Source organism: Dasypus novemcinctus, chromosome 18, assembly GCF_030445035.2.
Source record: "Dasypus novemcinctus isolate mDasNov1 chromosome 18, mDasNov1.1.hap2, whole genome shotgun sequence".
Lineage (NCBI taxonomy): Eukaryota > Metazoa > Chordata > Mammalia > Cingulata > Dasypodidae > Dasypus > Dasypus novemcinctus.
Genome location: NC_080690.1, coordinates 20,488,753 through 20,508,595, shown reverse-complemented (window position 1 = coordinate 20,508,595; position 19,843 = coordinate 20,488,753). Strand labels below are relative to the sequence as shown.

Sequence of the window (19,843 nt, the reverse complement as noted above, 5' to 3'; positions counted from 1 at the left end):
TATCTTTGTTTGTTTTAATTTTTTATTTCAGTAACATATACAGTAACATATACATAACCTAAAATTTCCCCCCTTTTAACCACATTTAAATACATAATTCAGTGGTGTTCATTACATTTACAATATTGTGCTACCATCACCAGTGTCCATTACCAAAACTGTTCATCACCCCAAACAGAAATTCTGTACCAATTAAGCATTAAATCCCTCTTTCCTACCCCCAACCTGGTCCCTCATAAACTGTATTCTAGTTTCTATGAATTTGCTTATTTTAATTTTTCATACTAGTGAGATTGTACAATATTTGTCCTTTTATGTCTGGTTTATTTCGCTCAGAATGATGTCTGCAAGGTTCATCCTTATTGTCACATGTATCTGAACATCATTCCTTTTTACAGCTGAATAATATTCCATTGAATGGATATACACATTTTGTTTATCCATTCGTCTATTGGTGCTTTCATCTTTGGGCTGTTGTGAATAATGCCGCTATGAACATTGGTGTGCAAATATCTGTTCAATTCCCTGCTTTTCAGTTCTTTTGGGTAAATATCTAAAAGTGGGATTGCTGGGTCGTATGGTAATTCTATACTTAAGTTTCTGAGAAAAACTGCCTGTTTCCACAACAGCTGTACCATTTCACATTCCCTCCAACGATGTACAAGGGTTCCTGTTTCTCCACATACTCTCCAACAGTTACTTTCCATGCTTATAATAGCAGCCATTCTAGTGGGTATGAAATTAATTTTAGTATATATTTTATTTAATTCACTATATCCAAAATATTATCATTTCAACATGTAATCAAAATTAAAAGTTTTAATGAGACATTTTATATCCTTTTTAAGTCCTTGAAGTCTGAGTTGTATTTTTTTTTAAAGATTTTAAAAATTTATTTTTATTTTTTAATTTTTATTCCCCACTCTCCAAGATGGCACCCTCATCTGTCTGTCTGCTTGTTGTCTGCTCGTCTTCTTTAGGAAGCACTGGGAACCGAACGTGGGGCCTTCCATGTGGGAGGTGAGTGCCCAACTGCTTGAGTGGCTTCTGCTCTCTGCTAGTTGCGGCATCTGCTGATTGTGGTGTCTTGCTGGTTACAGCATCTTGCTGGTTGCAGCATCTTGCTGGATGTAGCTTCTGCTCGTCTTCTTTAGGAGGCACCAGGAACAGAACCCACAACCTCCCATGTGGGAGGAGGGTACCCAATTGCTTGAGCCACATCCACTTTCCTGCATCTATATCTCAGTTCAGATGGGCTACTTTTCAGTGCTTAACGGCCACCCAGGGCGAATGGCAATGGTATTGAATAGTAGAAGTCAATAAAATTTCTATTTTGCTTATATCATATAACAGCTTTTGAAAAAAGTAACTTCTAAAAATTTAAATAACATATATGTTTTACCTAATTCCAAAGATAATATATCTTAGTTTGGGGTAACAACTGGAAACTCCCCATTCAGGAATAATTTGTCTTAGTTGTTTAATGTTATCTCTGTAGACATGATGATTGAACAAAATTGGTTGCATATAATATATACTGTATTATAACTGCTCTTTTTACTTACTGGCACATTGTGAACATGCAAAAACAACAATAACATTGACACTTCACATTTGATCCTCACCAAGGTCAGACATGTTCAAACACCTGTTCTCTCAGCAGTGGGATTTCCATCCCCATTTCTCCAAAGTGGAAAAATGGAGCTCGGAAAAGCAAAGTGATTTCCATTATTGCAAAGTTGGGATTCAACCCAGATCATCTGATTTTATCTCCAGAGCCTTTCATTTTCACCATATGGTCTCCTTCTAGAGGGAGGCAGGCAGAGGATCCAAGACATGCCAAGGAGACAATTTACAAATTAACTTTTGTAATAGAATTCTCAGTAAACTGGAGCCCTCTCTACTCATTATTTGCCTAAAAACCTTCCTTATTACCCAGGTAAATTCTCTTCCCCCTCCACACACATTCTCCCCCTGGACTGCGTCTTCTCCTTGGGGGACACCCTCTCCCACTCCAGGTTTTTCCTTCTCTTTAACTCTGGAAAAAGAAACCTGAGAGTCTTTCTAAGTGTTTCTCAACCTCAGCATTACTGACAATTGGGCCAGATAATTCTTTGTTGCGGGAAGGCTTCCTGTGCATTGTAGGATGTTTAGCAGCATCCTTCTACCCACTAGATTCCAGGAGCACCCTCCCTTCATTGTGACAACCCAAAATACCTGCTGACATTGCCAAATGTCCCCTGAGGGAGGGGGGAAATTGCTCCTCGTTGAGAACCACTGCTCTAAGTATTGTCCTTTCCCAAACCAGTTATTTGATGCTACCCAGGGACCAGGTGGAACAATTACTTCCTATCTAGATTGCAATCCCCATTAAGATAGGAAACTTTTCCCATCACCATTGAATCTCCAGAGCTTAGCACAGTGTGTGCATATAGCATTCATTCAACTAATGAAGGATGCTGATGATCTTTTATTTTGGAGGGGAGGAAAGGGGTCTTATAGTATGCTTTTCAAGGCCGAGCTAAATGCAGGTAAGACATAGCCCAGATGATGGTACCCTTTAAAAGAGCATATCCTTTTCTCTGGACATCTATGCATTTTGGATTTTGACAGTCAACCTCTTATTTTCTTATACAAACAGAATGATAAGCAACCTGAGCAATCACATTCCTGAACATCATGTTCATTTGGATCAAGCTCATATGCCCTATACTGGATTGAACACTTATTTCTATGAGACAAAGGAAAAGTAATTTTTAACACCTGAATCATATGCCATCTTTTGATCATATCATAATCAACTTAGCCATTTATCTGATTTGAGGCTTTTAGGTTGTTTCCAAGTTTTCTCACTTTAAATAACACTGCAATGAAAATCTTTGTGGGTGTATGTGTGTGTATGTGCTGAACATTTTTTTAAAATAAAAAACCCAATATCCTATTATGGAATCCAAAAGAATAAATCCCTTCTTGCTCAGCACACGAACTATTTTTCCCCTAGATTTTACACAGGGAAACTCCTTCTCTGATTCAGAAAACAAATCTCCAACATTAACTGAACTAATAGTATTATATTAACTTCCGCTCAAATTGGCCTCCATCTTTGTGAATGTAACTAGAGAAGAGTTTTGTAGACCGGCGAGTGGTCTGTCATTCCAGCTCTTTAATCTTCAGTGTCTTCCTCCATTAAATCAGAGTAACGATAGTACCAGATTCAAAGTTTCTTCAAGGATTGAGATAATGCATGCAAAGTACCTGGAACATGTTAAAAACAATGAAAAATAAAACAAGTGTAGTAAAAGGTAAATGATAGTATATAGGTAGTGGGGTATGAGGCTTCCCTGTAAAGTCTTTCAACTTGTCCATATGTTTTAAATTTTTAATAAAGAAATGTTGGGAAAACATAAGTGTTATGTTAGTTGATATCATCATTTTCTAAAGAGTGATGGGGCAAATATTAGAGAAAGTCAGGTACAGGGTAAACACATTATACCAAGCTTGAAATGTGGACTTTGTGCCGCGGGTATCACATTGAATTTATTTATATATCTTCCTTGAGTATAGAGAAGTGTGACCAGAACTTATGTGAGATGTGCGTGCTAGCAAGGACTGTTGGTTTTTGCTTTACCATCTGGTCTCAGAATATAAACTACAGTGTGGGGATAGCATATGCTGGGAAAGCAAACTTTTTTTTTTAGTTTGGGAAATTGAAAAATACATAGTTTGTTTGCCAAGTCAGTTTGAAACATTTAGAAAAAACATCTGATTTGGAGTCAAATGCACCTTTCTTGGCTACTTAGTAGTTGTGTGACTTTTGGGCTAGTCATCTCTCCTCTTTGGGCCTCAGTTTCCTCATCCGTAAAATGGGGATGACAGTAGTGCCTTCTCCATGGAGCAGCATGAGGACTAAGTGAGAGCAAACAAAAGCGTATTATGCAGGGCTTGGCATAGAGGAGGCCTGTTATGTCGGGTAATTTCCTCCATTATAAGGGGCAACACTTACAGTTTGTTTTGCCAGTGAATTGTTCAGAATGCTGCTCTGCTAATGTAACCAAAGGTGACTTTTCTGTTGAGGAGGTCACGCAGGGCTGAATATCCTGAACTGCCCACAGGCCAGTGTTGAAAAACTCAGCATATTGTTGTTCCGATTTCCTCCTATTCAGAGCCCCTGCACGTGGTGACTGGCTTTATGATTCACTGAGATCCCTCCCAGAAATTTCCCTTTGACCTTAAATGTGTGAAAATTCCATTCCTGGCAAGTGGAGCACATTGCATTGGGAAAGGGAACTGACCACATTTGTGTTTTGAATCCTCTGCCATTGGTTAACATTTGAGGACCCAAATTTATGTCCATCATCTGAAGAACATGGGCCTGCTGTAGCATATTATGAAATTTCACACAGTCCCCCTCCCAGCCTCCACCAGCTGCAGCACGAAACACATCCAAAGCCACATTCGTTTCCTGCAACAATCAAGGCCATCGCTGTGCTCTTGACATGGAAGAGAGGGAAAGAGGATGGCTGGTGCTGGTCTATATGGAGCCTTCATGCCAAGTACAGGAGGGCCCACTTCCTCCAGGCAGATGCATCCTTGCCAGATCATATGACTTGGGAAGCAGAGAGTGGTTCCCACTCACCCTCTCACTTGGTACCTTTGTGCAGGGCCCAGCCTGGTGGCTCCTGGGAATAGCATGGAGTTTGGACATAGGTGGAATCTGCTTTGATTCCTAGTCCCAGACATTTACTAGCTCTGTCATTTACTTAACCTCTCTGAACCTCAGTTTCCTCGTTTGAGTTAATGCCAAATTCATAAGATTGTGTGAAAGATTAAATGATACAATATTTAAAAACAGCACATGTGTGTATGTGTGTTTGAATAAGCATAAAAGAAAAGGTCTGGAGAGAGACACACAGATCGGTTAAAAATGGTTAGAATTTAGGGGTAGAATTAAAGGCAAAAGTTTGGATATTAATCTTTTTTTCCTTTAAATATTTCTGTTACGTTTAAACTTGTTTTAATCAGCCTCTATTACTTTTTTCAAGTGATATTTTTATTTTGGAATAATTTTAGATTTATAAAAGAGATGCAAAAATAGTAGAGAGAGAGAGAGCAGCTGTGGCTCAGTTGATTGGACTCCCGCCTACCATATGGGAGGCCCTGGGTTTGCTTCCCAGGGCCTCCTTGTGAGGGCAAGCTGGCCTGTGCCTGCGAAGAGCTGACGGCCTGCGCCCACAGAGAGCTAGCACAGCAATATGACGCAACAAAGGGAGACAAGCAGATGCAGAAGAACGCTCAACAAATGGACACAGAGAGCAGACAGCAAGCAAGTTACAAAGGCAAGAAGGAATTTAAAAAAATAGTACAGAGAATCTGTATACCTCTTACCCAGTTTCCCCTATTGATAATATCTTTCATTATGGTACATGTGTCAAAACTAAGATACAACATTGTTATATTACTACTAACTAAACTCCAGACTTAATTTGTATTTTACTAGTTTTTCACTAATGTCCTTTTTTTGGTTCTAGAATGCCATGTAGTATGTAGCTGTATCACATTTGAATTTGTATGTTTAATATATGTATATGTTTAAATTTATACATTGAATTTATATAGACATACACATACACAATTTTGAAATGAGAGTGTTTACATAAAGTACTTGACATACAGTAGGTTTTTGATGTTCCTAAATATAGGAGAGGAGGAGTGGATTTGTCTTAACTGATACAGCATCCACCTACCACATGGGAGGTCCAGGATTCAAACCCACCGCCTCCTGACCCATGTTGTGAGCTGGCCCACACGCAGTACTGATGCGTGCAAGGAGTGCTGTGCCACGCAGAATTGTCCCCTGCATAGGGGAGCCCCACGCACAAGGAGTGTGCCCTGCAAGGAGAGCCTCCCCGCACAAAAAAAGTGCAGGCTGCCCAGGAGTGGCACCGCACACATGGAGAGCTGACGCAGCAAGATGACGCAACAAAAAAAGAGACACAGATTCCCAGTGCTGCTGACAAGAATACAAGCGGACACAGAAGAACACACAGCGAATGGACAAAGAGAGCAGACAACTGGGGGTAGGGGGAGAGAAATAAATAAATAAATCTTAAAAAATATATATAGGAGAAAGAGCAGCTCAGAAAGTTTGAAAATGACTCTGCCATAAAGAGCTGTGCACCCTTGAGCCCAACACTTCCTCTCTCTGGACTTTGGTTTTCTTGTCTAAAATACGTGGGTAGGGCAAGAGATCACTAAGCCCCCTCTTTCTCAGTCCAGGCTCACCGTGTTTCAGGGGAGAAAAAATGAGGAAGTTAAAATAGGATGTGTTTTAAAACACAATTCTCAAAATTAACATCGATGCCATAGCTCCAAGAGTCCCTTTTGGCCTCATTAAAGAAAAGAGTATAAAGATCTGATCACATCTTCCGACTGGGGACTGCCAACTATGTGGCCACTGGGGATAGAGGTATTTGGTGATCTAATAGGTCTTTTCCATCTTCTTTTCTAGGATTTATTTTTGTCGTAAAATCCGGGACTGGGCCAGAGAGATTTTGTCCAAATTCTTTGAGAAATGAGAAACGTGGTAAATCCTGATTCTTTATTTTGCCCTACTATTTACAGCCTACAGATCTCTGATGAGAAAGACAGGACCTGTAGCTGTTCTCCATTTCTTACTGGCTGGATTACTCTCAAGTTCATGGCAGCCTGCCCAAACTATGCCAGTGGAGAGAGACTGAGAGAGTGTGATCCGAAATGGATACCGGTGCACCTTCCTACCTACCCATCTCTCCTAGAGTAACCTGACGGCTTTATACTTTCGTATCTGACTTCCTTTCCCCAGACCACTGACATGGACCTGTTTATTCAGAATAGTGTCCATGGCAGGGGAGTTCTACCTATGTTTCTGCTCATAGAGGAGGCAATGTTGTCATCATTTAAATCATTGCTGTAATTGGATTAATGTCTGTCTTTACCTGTGGTTCTCAGCAGGGGTGATTTTATCCCTCAGAGAACGTTTAGCGATGTCTGAAGACATTTTTGGTTTTCAAAACTGGGTGGAGCATTCTACTGGCATCTACGGTAAGAGGCAGGGATGCTGCAAAATAGCCAACAGTGCACAGAACAGCCCCCCGCAACGAAGAATGTTCCGTCCACATTGTCAGTAGTGTCAAGGTTGAGAAACCCTGCTATGGATGGGGAGTTCCAGGAGGACAGGGACTGTGTCTATTTGGTTCACTGCTCACATAGAGTCTATACAGAGAAGGTGTTCAGGGCACGGTTGATGACTGACACCTGTTTAGTCTACCCACTGGGGCTGGGGTGGTGTCAGAACTTCCTTCCCTGATGGCTGATCTCAGGGCTTAACATGCAGTAAATAAATGATTCTGAAAGAGTGAAGAAAGAAAGAATGAATCTATCCATCCATCCATCCATCCATCCATCCATCCATCCATCCATCTCCCCATCCACCCATCCTCCCATCCAGACTTACCCACCTGCACCTTACACAGCAGCACAACCATCTGCTATTAGGAAAAGAGAGTAAAATAGATTAAATATACCCCCACGCCAAGAGAACTTTGCTAGTGGTATCCTGACACCAGTTTTGTTTTCACCACTAACTAGTTGTGTGATCTTGTGAATTGGGCATGTATTTTCCTAGATCAGTGCTGGTCAATAGAATTTCCTACACTGATGGAAACGTTCTGTATATATACAGTCCATTATGGTAGCCACTAGACACATGTGGCTATTGAGCAATTGAAACATGGCTACAATGACTATTTGATGGAATTTTAATTTTAATTTTTTAAAATTTATTTATTATTATTATTATTTTAATTCCCCCCCCCGTGTCCCCCTCCCCCATTGTCTGCTCTCTGTGTCCATTTGCTGTGTGTTCTTCTGTGTCCACTTGCATTCTTGTCAGTGGCACTGGCAATCTGTGTCTCTTTTTGTTGCGTCATCTTGCTGTGTCAGCTCTCCATGTGTGTGGCGCCACTCCTGGGCAGGCTGCACTTTTCTCATGCGGGGTGGCTCTCCTTGCAGGAGTGCACTCCTTGTGCACAGGTTCCCCTACACGGGGGACACCCCTGCTTAGCAGGGCACTCCTCGCGCTCGTCAGCACTGCACATGGGCCAGCTCACCACAGGGTCAGGAGGACCTGGGTTTGAACCCTGGGCCCCCTATATGGTAGACGGATGCTCTTATCAGTTGAGCCAAATCCACTTCCCTAATTTAAATTTAAATAGCCACTAGAATGTAGTACGAAAATGTGTCCACAGTTCTCAAGCTTTTTTTTTAGAAGATTTTGGTATTCATATATATAAGTACCTTTTAAAAACATTAGTGTTGTGTACAGTTTTATATAAATATCTCTCTCTTTTTTTCATGATTCTACAACTTGGTGCTTTCACTTTTTCTGTTTCTGCTATCTATCTGCTTAGGTTTTTTTTTTTCCTGTTACAAACAATGTTGTGATTAACATCTTTGTATGTCTCCCTAGGTATCATGTGGCAGAATTGCTAGGTCATAGTGTGTGCACATGTTGCACATGTTTAGTTTCATTAGACACTGCCAAAATTGTGCCTTAATTTTCTCACCTGTAAAATGACAGGGACTCAGTAGTGATATCTAAGATTTTTTCCCTCAGTTCTAAAACCTAATCATTCTTGGACAATAGAGGTGAGAGACAGACTTCAAACTTTAGGTTTGTTCAGTCATATGCAGCGGAAACAGATAATATACAGCGTCATATGTTCCCAGTTGTTCCCTCTTTGTGTTCCTGGGAGGAGAAAGCTCCATAAAACATCAGATCAAATTTTCTTTTAATCCTCTAAGTAGTGAAGTGGATAGGTTTCTGACAGTGGAAAACTCCAATTATTCCATTACGTTAAAATAAATCTGTCACTAGACTTGGAAACCTAAGCTTCACTTGCTCAAATAGCTACAACAGTAAAAAGGTTTCCAAGCTACGCACAATTTTTCTAACTTCCCCCCCACGTGATTATGACTTAGAGTCATTTTATCCACTCACACCTGCTGTTACCCAATTGTTATATCAGTGTAATGAATGATAAGACAGAGATTATTAAAGGAACCCTATCTAATTCCAGCAAATACCTCATCTCTACTAATTTTGAATGTGTCACTTGTCTTTGGGCGGTATCCACAGTTCAGGGTATCAGAATACGCACATGTCCAGGCAAATATATATTCTATTTCTTAGAAATTAAACTACAATAGACCACAGCAGCTTGTCCATGACGCATGTCCACATGATTCCAAGCTCACCAGAGGGCTTTGATCAAATTATCTGGGTGGGGAGAATGTTGTGAAGACAAAACAGGCTTTCCCATCACCTATTTAATTATAGACACTTGGTATTGGGAAGTATATTAATAAGGATGTATATAAAATATGTGGGACAGCTCAGCATTGATTATACTAATATTCGTTAACTACGTTCAGAAATTCAGGTTAAGTTTGATACAAAACAAACCCTGAAGACAAAACAATATGATTTGATGGTTTTCTCCCATTATAGAGATTGCTTATTATAAAGACTTTGAAAATTACAGAAAGTAGAGGGAAGAATGATAGGATGATCCCTATTACTACTTTGGTGTAGTCCCTTCTCATTTCTTTTCTTTAGAAATTCTTTTATAAGTTGAGAAATTTTAAAAATACAGATACAAAGAAAACCAAAACACACACACCCATCTTTTTACCATCTAGAAATAACCATAATTTTTGTCATATTTGCTATCAGTCTTTTGCTTTCTTTCTTTCTTTCTTTCTTTCCAAAAGGAAAAAAACACTGCAGATAAAGCCAAAAGCACCCCCTACCATAAGGATGGAATCTTCCCTTCCAATACATTGGGGAAAAATAGAGAGAGTGAGAGATACATATATTTTGTACATAAAACAATACGTAGTATTACTTTGATTAGGTGAGAAAAAAAATTTACCCTTATAGTGTATTGTTTTGACATGTATCTACTGATACTAGATCTACTGTTTTGCATCTTAAAGTTCCTCTTGAGGAATGGGAATCCTAAATTCAATAGGAGATTATCCATCCTGCAGGAAAAGAACTTTCTTTAGTTATTTTGAAGGTAGTTGTCCATTCAAATGTTGAACAGAGCTTTGTAATGTTGGGGCAAATCCCTTAAAACATTTAGCCCTCATTGACTCTACAAGATGGATAAAATCCTCCTTATCCAAGGCCTGGCATTAATGTCTGAGGTCTTTCAAATATTCTTGAGAGGCTTGTATGACAAAAGACACATAAACTAAGGTAAAGACAAGCCACAGATAGGGATTTGCAACATGTGTAACAAACACAGGATTTGCTTCTAGAATATAGAAAAGATTCTAAGAAATCAATAAGAAGAAAAGATAAACAACCCAAATGAAAAAATGGGCAAAGGAAGCCAACAGAAGAGGAACCCTAATAGCCAAAATATTATTACCTCTGCAAAGATTCTCAAACTCGCTTGTAATCAGGAAAATGCAAACTCAAACAATGAGATACATACATGTAGTAAAAGTATAAAAACAAGCACGGGGATGACACACCAAGAGAATAGTGATTACTCTGGGAAGTTAGAAAAATAAAGGGATGGAGATCAGACCACAGTTTTATATATTTTTTATTTCGTTCTAAAAAATATGAATATAGGTAAATGTTGACATCCTTGAATCTAGGTGGTAGATTCATGGTGTTTACTTTCTATATGTTTGAAATATTTCCTATTTTTAAGTAAAACAAAACAAAGGGAAAAATTTTCATCTTGAGTTAATGTGAATGTAAGTATTTTCTTCAATTTCAAGTTTTATGTTTACTTTATTTCTCATTTATTGATTTTTGCGCTTTGATCCGCAGACTTGTCTGGAATAATTTGTACGTTGTAAACCCCAGGGATGTTGGTTGTTGTGGTTTAATTACCCTCTAGGGCCTAGAGACTAGGCATTTAGGCTTTGTTCGATAGTTATTGCCTCCCCGCCCCCCACCTTTTTTAGAAAAGCTGGGCATGTATTTAGATTAACTTGATGATAATCTCTAGATGTATTAGTCAGGACTCAATGAATTTACAAAGGACATAAAATTCAAGTCAAACAGGCTTTAACAAAAAGATGGAATTTTATTTGGCCATATAATGAAGAGTTCCCTGTTCGGGGTAGGGGCCAGGGTAGCTAGTCAAGCTTCAGGTACTTATGCTTTCAAACACCACTTTCTAGTTTTTCATTATTACATACATTATTGCAATAAGCATGTCATTTTATACACATGAATGGGAATTTCTCAAATCTGGTGAAGTCCCTGGGTTAAGAGGCTAGAACTTCAATTTTACCAGCTATTTACCAAGTTTCTTGCTAAAGAGATTTTTTTCTTGTTGCCAACTTATACTTCCCCTAGCAGGGTATGACTGTTTTTCATTTTCTTTCCCTTTATCATTATTAGCCTTAGAACTTTAGGACCTTAAATTATTTCTGTTTTCCTACTAGGTGATCAAAGTCAACATCAACGGTGATAAATCGTGTTGATAATATGTACCTCTGATATAATGTAATAAAAATAGTACTTTACCTCTGTGATCTTCCTCCCCCAAATCCATAACCCCAGGCTAATCATGAGAAAGACATCAGACAAACTCCAGCAGAGGGGCATCCTATGAAGTACCTGACTAGTACTCTTTGGAACAATCAAGGCCATCAAAAGAAAAGAAAGTCCAAAGAACTGCCACAGTCAAGAGGAGCCTGAGGAGACTTACCAAAAGCAAAAGGTATCCTCAAACAGCAAAAGGGCACTAGGTAAACGAAGGAATCTGGGTAAACTATGGACTTTAGTTAATAATAATGCATTAATATTGTTGCATTAATTATAACAAACATGCCATACTAACGTGAAGTGTTAATAATAGGGGACCCTGGGCATAGGATATATAGGAACTCTCTGTATTACCTTCACAATTTTATTGTAAATCTAAAACAGTTACAAAAATTATAGTCTATTGCAATTTTTCTTCTAGACTTACAAATGATATGAAACTATTTTCCTGTTGTTTTAATTTGAATTTCCCGGATTACTGCTGAAGTTGAGCATCTTCTCATGTGTATGGTGGTCATTCAAGATTCTCCTTGAATTTCTTTTTTTTAAGATTATTTATTTATTTATTTCTCTCCCCTTCCTCCCCCACCCCGGTTGTCTGTTCTCTGTGTCTATTTCCTGCGTCTTCTTTTGTCCACTTTTGTTGTTGTCAGCGAAATGGGAATCTGTGTTTCTTTTTGTTGCATCATCTTGCTGCATCATCTCTCCGTGTGTGGGGCACCATTCCTGGGCAGGCTGCACTTTCTTTCACACTGGGCGGCTCTCCTTACAGGGCGCACTCCTTGTGCGTGGGGCTCCCCTACGCGAGGGACACCCCTGCGTGGCAGGGCACTCCTTGCGCGCATCAGCACTGCGCATGGGCCAGCTGCACACAGGTCAAGGAGGCCCGGGATTGAACCGTGGACCTCCCATGTGGTAGACGGACGCCCTAACCACTGGGCCAAGTCCGCCACCTCCCTGAATTTCTTGTTCATAACCTTTGCCCATTTTTAAAAATTGGGTTGACTTTTTGAAAAAAGCATGATTTGTTGGAATTAGTATATATGTAGTGTACTAAATTTTTTTATGTGTAAATGAGTTACATATAACTTGTCCTTTGACATTTTCTAACTTATATTTTGTCACACAGATTTTTTTTTGTTTTAATGCAGGCAAATGTTTTTCTTTATGCTTTGTACTTTTATCTTGTTTAGAAAGTCTCTCCCTACTTTGATGTTATAAAGATATTCTACATTTTCTTCTGAAAATTTTTACAATGTTGCCTTTTACCTCTAAGAGTTTTAATCACCTTGAGATTTATTTTTATCTGGTGTAATGTAGGTAACTCATTAATTTTATTTTTGTACAAACAGCCAATTGTTCCATCACCATTTGTTGAGTTTTTCACCCTTTTCCACTGGTTTGTATTGCTATTTCTGTTTTATGCCAAGTGTCCATTTTTTTAAAGCTGTTTCTGGGCTATCTGTATCATTAATCTATTTGTTTATCCCTAGACAAATGTCACATTATTTTTTAAATTATGGCTTTATGGGGAGAGGGTATAGCTCAGTGGTTTGAGTGCCTATTTCCCATGTACGGGTTCCGGGTTCAATCCCTAGTACCTCCTAGAAAATAATTATGGCTTTATGATAAGTGTTTCTTATATGGTAGATTAAGTTCCCTCCTCTTTATTTTAATTTTTTCAAAATTATCTTGGCTATCTTTGACTTATTTGTTTTTTCATATGAATTTTAGGATCAATTTATTAGAGGCCATATTGGTATTACAGTGAATTTATAGATTAACTTTATAATATTGAGTCTTTCTATTCTTCTTTTGTTTTCCATTGTGTCCTTCAATGTTTTGTAAATTTCTCCTTAAAAGTTTTACACATCTTTTGTATATTTACTCAAAGGTTTCCCATAGTTTTTGTTGCTTTTATAATTGTATTTTTTAATCTTTAACAATAATATCGATTTTTGGATGTCTTTACCTGCAAGTTGCTGAGCTATTTTAATGTTTTGCTTGAATATCCTATGTAAACAAAAATTTCAACTGCAAATGACAAAGATTTTTCTCTTTTACTTTCCAATTCTTATTCCTCTTATTTATTTATTTTTTATTATTACATGGGCTTGGATATATAAAACAATATTCAATAGTAGGAGAGAGGAATGAATTCCTGTCTCATTTCTTATTTTAGTAAAACACTTCTAAATTTTCACCATTAACTGATATTTGCTGTAGGTTTGTTGTAGGGTTTGGGCAGGTGGTTGTTTCCCATTATCGGTTTATTCTTCTTATAGTAATAGAACCTCAGATTTTTAACTGGTCATATAGCTGCCTGAAATAAATACCTCAGCCTCCCTTGCAGCTAGTGGATATGGCTATATTTCTAAGTTTTTGAGCAACAAGAAATAGTTAGAAGTGGTACATGTCCTTAAAAAGAGGAGGTATGCCCTTCCTCTCCCTTTCCTTCCTCTTTTTCGTTGGTTAGTATGTATTCTTGTTAGCTGAGGTAGAATAACCACAAAATGGAAGGACAGCAGGAAATCAAAATAGAAGAAGCTTGAGATTTTTATGCTCTTAGAGCTAGTGTACTTAGCCTGATGTTACTCACATTCTTAGGAGTGAGAAATAAAATCTTTTTTTTTTCTTTTTTCTTTTTCTCCCCTCCCCCCGCCCCCCACGCCCCCAATGAGAATAACTGATTGAGGCAGGGAGAGACAGAACTCTCAATTTAGGATGAATTTCTTTAAATTGATTTGCTGGGAAGCAGATGTGGCTCAAGTGTTTGAGCTCCCGCCTACCACATGGGAGGTCCTGGATTAAAACAGTGAGCTGGCTGATGCAACAAGATGACACAACAAGAGAACACAATGAGGAAGACAATGAGAGACACAACAAAGCAGGGAGTGGAGGAGGCTTAAACGATTGAGCACCTTTCTCCCACATGGAAGATCCCAGGTTCAGTTTCCAGTGCCTCCTAAAGAGAAGATGAGCAGACACAGAGAGCACACAGAGAATGGACACAGAGAGCAGACAGTGCAACAATGAGTAGGGGGTAATAAATAAATAAAATAAAAAAATAATAAATTGATTTGCCCATGTTAATTATAAACTTTAAAGAAACAGAGGTATTAAAATAAGGCAAAGAGGGAAACCAATTTATTATTCATACATTAAAAATTTAGTTGAACTCTATTATAACTAATAAAGTTTTGAGAAGAAAATCCATAAATCTGCCACTGGAATGCAACTATTTGTATTTTTTACTACTATGTTTTGGTCCTTCTTCATATATTCTTGTTTTTTGCACACTTATGATCAGAATGTGTATACACTTTTTGCATTTTGAAGAGTTACTTATTTTTAAGGTTTAGGCCAGGCCACTTCAAATTTCCGTGTGAAAATACATTAAACTACTGAACACAACAAAAATAAGTGGCTAGAATGAGAGTCCCCTCCTGCTTGAGTCATAGAATGAAAAAAAATTTCAGAACTGGAGAGAGTTTTTTAATACCATCTTTGAAGACTGATTTAAGTATTTGTTTCTATGTAGTAGTTATTTGATGGTAGGTTTGGTAGAGTGCTCTCAAATCATAAAGTCCTTATATTTTGGGTTACATGTATGCCGTCAGATCTTAGTGATAAACTCAGTTCTAGTAAACCCTGATTTTTTCAACACTTCATCAATTACAGTAACTACTAGTAACATTTGCATTACAATATTACACTTTACAAAGCAAAGGACATTTTCACAATTTAGTTCATTTTCCCCCTATTATAATTCTGTGAGGGGGAAGGTACCATTTTGCAGAGGAGGAGACTAAAGTTTCAGAGGGTTTAAGAGATTTATGTATTTGATAAGTGACAGAGTGGAGACTCTAAACCAAAAATCTTCTGCTTTATCTACCTGCATCAGTGGCTTTTTGAGCTCCACCAAATCAGATAATGCCAGTCCTTTTCTAGTTTAAAATAGAAAAGTAATTAATTAATGAGCTAAACTTTCTCGATTATAAATTTTTCTCATGTTTTTTCTTAAATGGACAGTTCATGCTTGTCTGTACTAGATGCTGAAATAGGATGGTATCTGATTTAGCATGAAGTTATATGTTTTGTGATTTAAAATTTTTCTATCAGCATTTCTGCAGAAAGCTCAAATTTCCAGGTGTTGTGTCATGGGAATATAATTGAAAACCATTGCACTATGTTATGCTGAGTAAGCCTTGGAAACTGCAAGCCCTTTTAGGTCGCAAAATAACAATAAAGGGTTAGTGTGGGAATGTTTCACTCTCTTCCTTTTCATACATTGTTTCTGCTTCCAGCTCAACAATGTAAATTTTATTGAAGAGGGTCTCCAAAGGAAATAATCAAGAAAAGGCTATAGGCATAGGTAGAGCTCCAAGGATGTTCATCTCAGATGTATTTACAATGATTTTCAAGAAGGAAATAAATTAAATGCCAAAAGTTGGGGATTGGCTAAATACTTTATGCTATAACGGAATAATCTTCTGTCATCACACATTATTGGGAACCTTTATTGATGCGGACAGATGTTTACTCTTACATAAAGAAAGCAGGATAATAGTATACAAAATACAATCAATTTTTAATATGTAGTACAAATGAACATAGAAAAATTTCAGAAAGATATATTCTAAATGACTTCTGTGTGGTGGTTTACAAGTTTTTGAATAATTCTTATTTATTCCTCATTTATATTTCTATTCTAAAAGTTTTTTCAACGAAACACATATTGCTTTTGCAGTATAAAACCCCATGTAACTTATTTTTGATTAAAGAAAAAAACACTCAGTCCTGTATAAAGCATTGTTAAGCATGTTACCTGCTGCTTTCTTTCAATTTAGGGATGAAAGGAAGAGGAAATGGCTGTGTACGGAATTTAATTTAGACATAAGCAGAATTTCCTGAAGGTAAAACCTGTGATCTGTTAAAATAGGAAGGGGCCTAAGTGAAACAATTAGGTAAAGAGAGGTGGTCAGGGTGCTTGGCTACTGGGGATGTGCTGAATGTACAATGGTAGAAGAGGGGATTTGAAGGTGGAAAATAAAAGGCTTTCTAATGCTAGCTTCCTTGGAGACAAATTACCTTAGTAATGACTCCTGAGATACAGTTGGTTAACAATCATGCATTAAGGACAGAGTTCTGAGGAGAGAAAAGAAATGGAAGTTCGGATTTCAATTATTAATTCATTCATTCATTGCTCAAACATTATCAATTGCTCACTACAAATCCAGCATTGTGCTCAGCGTTGGGCTCTGCTCTTGACAAGTTTACAATTTAGTTTAAGAGATAAAACATGAGCATTTGAAATCATTTGAGGAGGATTGGAAGCTAGAAGAAAAACCAGGCAACTTATTCAGTTAAAGATGGAGTTCAAACAGGGATTAGTGAGAAGAGGTTTCCTGATGAAGATTTTAATTCAAATTTTTAAGAATGTTTCAGAGGGAAGATAAATGAGGTAATAAACAGAGCTTTTTATTAATAATCTGATCACTCACACATACTTATCACCATTTTGTTTATGAGCTAGACCTCCACTTCCCCAAAATTCTAGATTTAAAAAATATGCTCTCTTTCCACAAAATATTTATCTTTTTTCTACTAAGAAATGATTAGGAAAAACAAAATAGAAAGACTAGCATTACAGAATTTCAGAGAGGGAGAGACCCTTTGTCATAATGTAATGTATGGCAGATACTGTTAATTGTCCACACAGCATCTTTGCCAACTGACCCCCAATTTTGTTTAGGGCCTTGATATACTGTCTAAAACAACTCAAACGTTTGTCAGCCTCCCTTTCAGAGGAGGTGACCACATGACACAGTATCTAGAAGTAAGTAGAAGGCCCCAATGGGTCTTCTAGGAATCAGCCTTGCCCCTTTTGCCTGTCCCCCCTCCACCTCTTGCCCAGAGTGCAGACATGACACCCAGAGGGGAAGGAGCCATCTTACAAGCATGAAGGCTAAGGCCACTCCCCAGACCTGTGTGCCTGATGGCATTGCGGGGCTCCAAGACTAGCCCTGGATTGCCTAACTCCAGACATCTTGCCTGAGAAAAATAAATTCTCAAAACCATGGATTTAGATTGTAGCCAACCACAATTCCTGCCTGATAAATAATCGAACCTGTTTATTTTACAGAGAAGAGACAGAGGCCCAAGACATTTCCACAAATCTAGGCAGATTATATCGAGTTAAGACGTTTTCACTTTGAAGTGACAGAAACCCAATCCCAAACCTCCTAAACCAAAAAAGGAATTTACAGCTTTGCGCAGTGGCAGTGTCGTAGCCATTGAGCTGTATCCAAGGCACGATTATTGCTAATTGAAAACTTTTCCCAATACCTTGCGATGATGACTTGAAATATAGTTGGCATTGGCAATTTTGGACAGTCTTTTAGAGAGACTGAGAAAAAAGAAAAGGAATTTATCAGTTTAGATAATTACAAAGTTAGGAGAATGTCTAGCTGCAGGTGTGGCTTTCTCCAGAGACTCAGCTTCTGTTTTGTTTTGTTGGTTGTTTTCTTTCCTCATCTCTTGGCTCTGCTTCCTCAGGACGAGTCTACTTCAGACAGGCTCTTTCCTCTTCATGGCAAGGCGGTGCCCACAGCTCTAGTCTTACCCCATCTGCAATTAAGTCCAGAGGGAGGAAAGTCACCATATTCTTCTCAGGAGAGATGTGAATGCCTGCTGGGCATTCCAAAGTGGACATTCTCAGCCTAGTAGGTGCCATGCTAAAACCAGAATTTAGGACTGTTGGTTCCAAGTTCCTTCCCTTTCTACTTCATAAACAGCCTCTGATAGATTAACATAGGCAGGGACAAGTGACGTCCATTAGCCTTAAATACCTTATCAGATATTTCCTTGGATCATATGAATGATTACCTGCTCCTTTGGTAGCTCTGACCTTTGAGCTATGTGTGTACTGAACAGAAAATACCAAGTTTATCCAGAAAAAGTTAGAACCTTTTGGCACCATATCTAAAGAGGGCCCCCAACGCTGAAGACCAAGACTGATGTGGGGTTTGAGACTGATCTGCTCATGAACAGTAGTGCAGATTTCATCTTCATCTTTGCCTCTGGGGGAAATCTACTGGAGCAGCTCTCTATAGGCCTTTTGTTCGAGTTTTTCTCTTTCCGAATTTCCTTCTCTTTCATATTCTTGCACTCAAAAAGGTATTTAAGGGAGCAGAAGTGGCTCAAGCAATTAGGCGCCTCCCTCCCACATCAGAGGTTCTGGGTTTGGTTCCCAGTGTCTCCTAAAAAGAAGACCAGTACACAACAAACATACACAGCACAGCAAATGCAAACAATGAGGGGGTGGGGAGAAATAAATACATTAAATTAAATAAATCTTTTTTTTTTAAAGGTATGTAATAGCTACAAAGGACAAGTGATTGTCTTGTTCCTATGACTTCAATTCAGGTTATCAGGACTGAGTTCCAAGTTCCCTCAGCCTATTTTGTGCTGGTTTTTAAAGGTCTGAGTCCTTGGTCTAGGCCTTACAGACTGAACAGTCTATCATTTCCCAGCTCTTCCATGAATGGAAGGTTTGCAAGTTGATCCTTTTTAAAGACATCATGACCACCTTTTATTTATTTATTTATTTTTAAATGTCTGGAGACATAATAGATTTATTTTATTTACTTATTTCTCCCCACTTCCCTCATTGTTTGCATTTGCTGTGTCTGTTCATTGTGTGCTCATCTTCTTTTTAGGAGGCACGGGGAACAGAACCTGGGACCTCCCACGTGGGAGGGAGGCACCTAATTGCTTGAACCACCTCCAAGCTCCCTGTTGTGTTTCTCATTAGTTTTTCCTCCTTGTGTCTCTTGTTACACCAGCCTATTACATCAGCTCTCTGTCTTGCCTTGCTTTTTTAGAAGGCACCAAACCCGGGCCCTCCCATGTGGTAGGTGGGAGCTCAATCGCTTGAGCCATATCCACTTTCCACCTTTTATTTCCATAAGGCTTTTTTTTCCTTTTCAGAAGATTGTTGGCCTTTACAATTAATGAACTTCTTGCACATTTAGTTATTATAAAAGTGAGCATTTAAAGGCTTAAATGTTAATACTCTCTGAGTATGTTTGGAGTGAAAACTGAGAATGCATGGTCACATAGATTTGTGTCATCAATTTACTCTTTCACTGACTTTCAGCAAATTATGTGTACTTGGATTTCCTACTGGTGAGAAGTCTAGGATAATTTCTTCTCTGATTAGACTCT

At 38.4% G+C, this 19,843-nt stretch overlaps 1 protein-coding gene and 1 non-coding gene across 2 annotated transcripts in view; both read left to right on the top strand.

Annotated features, from left to right (window-relative positions):
- CYB5B (cytochrome b5 type B) overlaps positions 1–15,883 on the top strand; it is a 148,801-nt gene extending 132,918 nt beyond the window's left edge. The window contains exon 4 of the mRNA XM_071209110.1: positions 11,630–15,883. Within this exon, the coding sequence (XP_071065211.1) occupies positions 11,630–11,767 (138 nt within the window). The 3' untranslated portion in view covers positions 11,768–15,883. The remainder of the gene's footprint in view (positions 1–11,629) is intronic.
- A 1,998-nt stretch (positions 15,884–17,881) lies between these two features.
- On the top strand, positions 17,882–18,021 carry LOC111766471 (U4 spliceosomal RNA). Its single transcript, XR_002798513.1, has one exon. It is a non-coding gene; the product is annotated as a U4 spliceosomal RNA (small nuclear RNA).
- The last annotated feature ends 1,822 nt before the right edge of the window (positions 18,022–19,843 follow it).